General features: G+C 54.3%; 1 protein-coding gene across 1 annotated transcript in view; it reads right to left on the bottom strand.

Moving 5' to 3' along the window:
- Window positions 1–1,204: 1,204 nt before the first annotated feature.
- Window positions 1,205–6,000, bottom strand: part of LOC309334321 (zinc finger protein 618-like) — a 57,244-nt gene continuing 52,448 nt past the window's right edge. The window contains exon 10 of the mRNA XM_081848570.1: window positions 1,205–1,421. Coding sequence (XP_081704696.1) covers window positions 1,276–1,421 — 146 coding nt within the window. The 3' untranslated portion in view covers window positions 1,205–1,275. The remainder of the gene's footprint in view (window positions 1,422–6,000) is intronic.

Genomic DNA, 6,000 nt, shown 5'->3' with positions numbered 1-6,000 from the left:
ATGTTCAAGATCCCAGCTTGCGGGTTCGAGGGCCAGGGGTCGGGGTTCAAGGCACCAGGTTCGAGGTCCCGGGTTGCCGGTTCGAGATCCCGGGTTCGAGATCCCAGGTTGCGGGTTCAAGATCCCAGGTTCGAGATCCCAGGTTGCGGGTTCAAAGTCCTGAGTTCCAGGTCCCGGGTTGCGAGTTTGGGATCCCAAGTTCAAGATCCCAGGTTGCGGGTTCAAGGGCCAGGGGTCGGGGTTCAAGGTACCAGGTTCGAGGTCCCGGGTTGCGGGTTCAAGATCCCGGGTTCGAGATCCCAGGTTGCGGGTTCAAGATCCCGGGTTCGAGATCCCAAGTTGCCGGTTCGAGATCCCGGGTTCGAGATCCCAGGTTGCGGGTTCAAGATCCCGGGTTCGAGATCCCAGGTTGCGGGTTCAAAGTCCTGGGTTCCAGGTCCCGGGTTGCGAGTTTGGGATCCCAAGTTCAAGATCCCAGGTTGCGGGTTCAAGGGCCAGGGGTCGGGGTTCAAGGTACCAGGTTCGAGGTCCCGGGTTGCGGGTTCGAGATCCCAGGTTGCGGGTTCGAGATCCCGGGTTCCAGGTCCCGGGTTCCAGGTTGTGGATTTGAGATCCCAGGTTGCGGGTTCGAGATCCTGGGTTGTGAGTTTGGGATCCCATGTTCAAGATCCCAGGTTGCGGGTTCGAGGGCCAGGGGTCGGGGTTCAAGGCACCAGGTTCGAGGTCCCGGGTTGCGGGTTCGAGATCCCAGGTTCCAGGTCCCGGGTTCCAGGTTGTGGATTTGAGATCCCAGGTTGCGGGTTCGAGATCCCGGGTTGTGGGTTCAAGGTTCTTAGTTCGAGATCCCGGGTTGTGGGTTCAAGGTTCTGGGTTCGAGATCCCGGCTTGCGGCTTCTAGGCAGGTTGCGGGTTCAAGGTGGGTTCTGGGTCCGAGTCGCCCACCCCAGGGATCTCCTAGACAACTTGGGGGGATACAGGGTTGTGGGTTCGAGATCCCAGGTTGCGGGTTCGAGATCCCGGTTTGTGGGTTCAAGGCGGGTTGTGGGTTCGAGTCTCCCACCCCAGGGATCTCCCAGACCGCTTGGTGGGGCACCGGCGAGCCCTCAAACCGCTTAGGGACCCCGTGGTTGCGGGTTCGAGATCCCGGTTGCGGGTTCGAGATCCCGGTTGCGGGTTCGAGATCCCGGGTCCGAGATCCCGGGTTGTGGGTTCAAGTCTCCCACCCCAGGGATCTCCCAGACCGCTTGGTGGGGCAACGGCGAGCCCTCAAAGCGCTTAGGGACCCCGTGGTTGCGGGTTCGAGATCCCGGTTGCGGGTTCGAGATCCCGGATCCACTTACCGCTGGAGTTCTGGGAGCTGGAGTTGGTTTCGTCGTAGTTGTTCTGCAACTTGCTCTCCACCCTCCGGCTGAAGACGCTTTCTGTGGGGCGGGAAGAGGGATCGAGTTTGGGGGTCAGGCTGGATCACCGCCTGGGATCCCCTGGGATTCAATGTCTCTTTGGGATTTAGGCTTTGAAAAGGATCCTCTTTCTAGGAGGCTTTTTGGAAATACGGATTGCCGGAGATACAGGGAGAGGGATCCAGGGGAAGAGGGATCCAGGGGAAGAGTTTTGGAAGAGGGATCCTGGGGATTTGGGAAGAGGATCCTGAGGAAGAAGGATCCTGGGGGTTTGGGAAGCGGAATTTAGAGAAGAGGAATCTGGGTACTTGGGAAGAGGAATCCTGGAGGTTCGGGAAGAGGGATCCTGGGGATTCGGGGAGAAGAATCTGGGGGAAAGGAATCCTGGGGATTTGGGAAGAGGAATTTAGGGAAGAGGAATCCTGGGGAAGAGGGATCCTGAGGATTTGAGAAGAGGAATCTGGGGAAGAGGAATCTGGGAAATAGAAATTCTGTGGATTCGGGAAGAGGAATCCTGGGGAAGAGAACTTTGGGATCCCTCTTCCCCAGGATCCCTCTTCCCCAATCCCTGGGATCCCTCTTCTCCAACTCCCCAGCATCCCCTGGGAATCCACTCACCCCCTACCTGTGGTGGCCTTGCTCCCCGGAGATCCCGAATTCGGTGCCCGGAACATCTTTTGGGATTTGGGAAGAGGGATCCTGGGGAAGAGGGATTCTGGGAAATAGGAATTCTGTGGATTCAGGAAGAGGAATCTGGGGGAAGAGGAATCTGGGCAAGAGGGATCCTAGGGATTTGGGAAGGGGAATCTGGGGATTTGGGACGAGGAATTTAATCAACAAGAATCTGGGGAAGAGGAATCTGGGGAAGAGGAATCTTTGAGAAGAGGAATCTGGGGAAGAGGAATCCTGAGGATTTGGGAAGAGGAATCTGGGGAAGAGGAATCCTGAGGATTTGGGAAGAGGAATCTTTGAGAAGAGGAATCTTTGAGAAGAGGAATCTGGGGAAGAGGGATCTGGGGAAGAGGAATCCTGAGGATCTGGGAAGAGGAATTTAGGGAAGAGGGATCCTGGGGAAGAGGAATCTGGGAAGAGAAATCCTGGGGAAGAGGGATCTGGGGAAGAGGAATCCTGAGGATTCGGGAAGAGGAGTTTAGGGAAGAGGGATCCTGGGGAAGAAGAATCCGGGGAAGAGGGATCCTGGGCATTTGGGAAGAGGAATCCTGGTGAAGGGGAATCCGGGATCCCTCTTGCCCAGGACCCCTCTTCCCACCTCCCTAAATCCCTCTTCCCACCTCCCTAGGATCTTCTGGGGATCCCGCTTTGAGAAGAGGGATCCTGGAGATTGGGGAATCCTGGGCAATTGGGAAAAAGAATCTGGGGAAGAGGATTTCCAAACTCCCAGCATCCCTCTTCCCCAATCCCTGGGATCCCTCTTCTCCAACTCCCCAGGATCCTCTGGGAATCCACTCACCCCCAATCTGTGGTGGCCTTGCTCCCTGGAGATCCCGAATTCGGCGCCCGGAACATCTTTTGGGATTTGGGAAGAGGGATCCTTGGGAAGAGGGATCCTGGGGAAGAGGAATTCTGTGGATTCAGGAAGAGGAATCTGGGGGAAGAGGAATTCAGGAAGAGGAATCCTGACGATTTGGGAAGAGGAATCTGGAGAAGAGGAATCTGGGGAAGAGGAATCCTGAGGATTTGGGAAGAGGAATTTAGGGAAGAGGAATCTGGAGAAGAGGAATCTTCGAGAAGAGGGATCCTACAGATTTGGGAAGAGGAATCCTGGAGACTGGGGAATCCTGGGGAATTGGGAAAAAGAATCTGGGGAAGAGGAATCTGGGGAAGAGGAATCCTGAGGATTTGGGAAGAGGAATCTGGGGAAGAGGAATCTTTTAGAAGAGGGATCCTAGAGATTTGGGAAGAGGGATCCTGGAGATGGGGAATCCTGGGCAATTGACAAAAAGAATCTGGGGAAGAGGATTCCCAAACTCCCAGCATCCCTCTTCCCCAATCCCCGGGATCCTCTGGGAATCCACTCACCCCCTACCTGTGGTGGCCTTGCTCCCCGGAGATCCCGAATTCGGCGCCCGGAACATCTTTTGGGATTTGGGAAGAGGGATCTGGGGAAGAGGAATCCTGAGGATTTGGGAAGAGGAATCTGGGGGAAGAGGAATTCAGGAAGAGGGATCCTGACGATTTGGGAAGAGGAATCTGGAGAAGAGGAATCTGGGGAAGAGGAATCTGAGGAAGAGGAATCCTAGGGATTTGGGAAGGGGAATCTGGGGATTTGGGAAGAGGAATCTGGAGAAGAGGAATCTGGGGAAGAGGAATCTGGGAAAGAGAAATCCTAGGGATTTGGGAAGAGGAATCCGGGGAAGAGGAATCCCGGGGAAGAGGGATCTGGGGAAGAGGAATCCTGAGGATTTGGGAAGAGGAATTTAGGGAAGAGGAATCTTTTGAGAAGAGGAATCTTTTGAGAAGAGGAATCTGGGAAGAGGAATCCTAGAGATTTGGGCATCCCTCTTCCCCAATGCCTGGGATCCTCTGGGAATCCACTCACCCCCTACCTGTGGTGGCCTTGCTCCCCGGAGATCCCGAATTCGGCGCCCGGAACATCTTTTGGGATTTGGGAAGAGGGATCCTGGGGAAGAGGGATTCTGGGGAAGAGTTATTCTGTGGATTCAGGAAGAGGAATCTGGGGGAAGAGGAATTCAGGAAGAGGGATCCTGACGATTTGGGAAGAGGAATCTGGAGAAGAGGAATCTGGGGAAGAGGAATCTGGGGAAGAGGAATCCTAGGGATTTGGGAAGGGGAATCTGGGGATTTGGGAAGAGGAATCTGGAGAAGAGGAATCTGGGGAAGAGGAATCTGGGAAAGAGGAATCCTAGGGATTTGGGAAGAGGAATCCGGGGAAGAGGAATCCCAGGGAAGTGGGATCCTGGGGAAGAGGGATCTGGGGAAGAGGAATTTAGGGAAGAGGAATCTGGGGAAGAGGAATCTTTTGAGAAGAGGAATCTGGGAAGAGGAATCCTAGAGATTTGGGCATCCCTCTTCCCCAATCCCTGGGATCCTCTGGGAATCCACTCACCCCCTACCTGTGGTGGCCTTGCTCCCCGGAGATCCCGAATTCGGCGCCCGAAACATCTTTTGGGATTTGGGAAGAGGGATCCTTGGGAAGAGGGATACTGGGGAAGAGGAATTCTGTGGATTCAGGAAGAGGAATCTGGGGGAAGAGGAATTCAGGAAGAGGAATCCTGACGATTTGGGAAGAGGAATCTGGAGAAGAGGAATCTGGGGAAGAGGAATCTGGGGAAGAGGAATCCTAGGGATTTGGGAAGGGGAATCTGGGGATTTGGGAAGAGGAATCTGGAGAAGAGGAATCTGGGGAAGAGGAATCTGGGAAAGAGGAATCCTAGGGATTTGGGAAGAGGAATCCAGGGAAGAGGAATCCCGGGGAAGTGGGATCCTGGGGAAGAGGGATCCGGGGAAGAGGAATCCTGAGGATTTGGGAAGAGGAATTTAGGGAAGAGGAATCTGGGGAAGAGGAATCTTTTGAGAAGAGGAATCTGGGAAGAGGAATCCTAGAGATTTGGGCATCCCTCTTCCCCAATCCCTGGGATCCTCTGGGAATCCACTCACCCCCTACCTGTGGTGGCCTTGCTCCCCGGAGATCCCGAATTCGGCGCCCGGAACATCTTTTGGGATTTGGGAAGAGGGATCCTGGGGAAGAGGGATTCTGGGGAAGAGGAATTCTGTGGATTCAGGAAGAGGAATCTGGGGGAAGAGGAATTCAGGAAGAGGGATCCTGACGATTTGGGAAGAGGAATCTGGAGAAGAGGAATCTGGGGAAGAGGAATCTGGGGAAGAGGAATCCTAGGGATTTGGGAAGGGGAATCTGGGGATTTGGGAAGAGGAATCTGGAGAAGAGGAATCTGGGGAAGAGGAATCTGGGAAAGAGGAATCCTAGGGATTTGGGAAGAGGAATCCGGGGAAGAGGAATCCCGGGGAAGAGGGATCTGGGGAAGAGGAATCCTGAGGATTTGGGAAGAGGAATTTAGGGAAGAGGAATCTGGGGAAGAGGAATCTTTTGAGAAGAGGAATCTGGGAAGAGATTTGGGCATCCCTCTTCCCCAATCCCTGGGACCCTCTGGGAATCCACTCACCCCCTACCTGTGGTGGCCTTGCTCCCCGGAGATCCCGAATTCGGCGCCCGGAACATCTTTTGGGATTTGGGAAGAGGGATTCTGGGGAAGAGGAATTCTGTGGATTCAGGAAGAGGAATCTGGGGGAAGAGGAATTCAGGAAGAGGAATCCTGACGATTTGGGAAGAGGAATCTGGAGAAGAGGAATCTGGGGAAGAGGAATCCTGAGGATTTGGGAAGAGGAATTTAGGGAAGAGGAATCTGGAGAAGAGGAATCTTCGAGAAGAGGGATCCTACAGATTTGGGAAGAGGAATCCTGGAGACTGGGGAATCCTGGGGAATTGGGAAAAAGAATCTGGGGAAGAGGAATCTGGGGAAGAGGAATCCTGAGCATTTGGGAAGAGGAATCTGGGGAAGAGGAATCTTTTAGAAGAGGGATCCTAGAGATTTGGGAAGAG

The sequence above is a fragment of the Podarcis erhardii genome (assembly GCF_964252035.2).
Source record: "Podarcis erhardii genome assembly, chromosome: Z".
Taxonomy (NCBI): Eukaryota; Metazoa; Chordata; class Lepidosauria; order Squamata; family Lacertidae; genus Podarcis; species Podarcis erhardii.
Note: the sequence above shows the minus strand (reverse complement) of the source record. Positions and strands in the feature narration are given on the sequence as shown.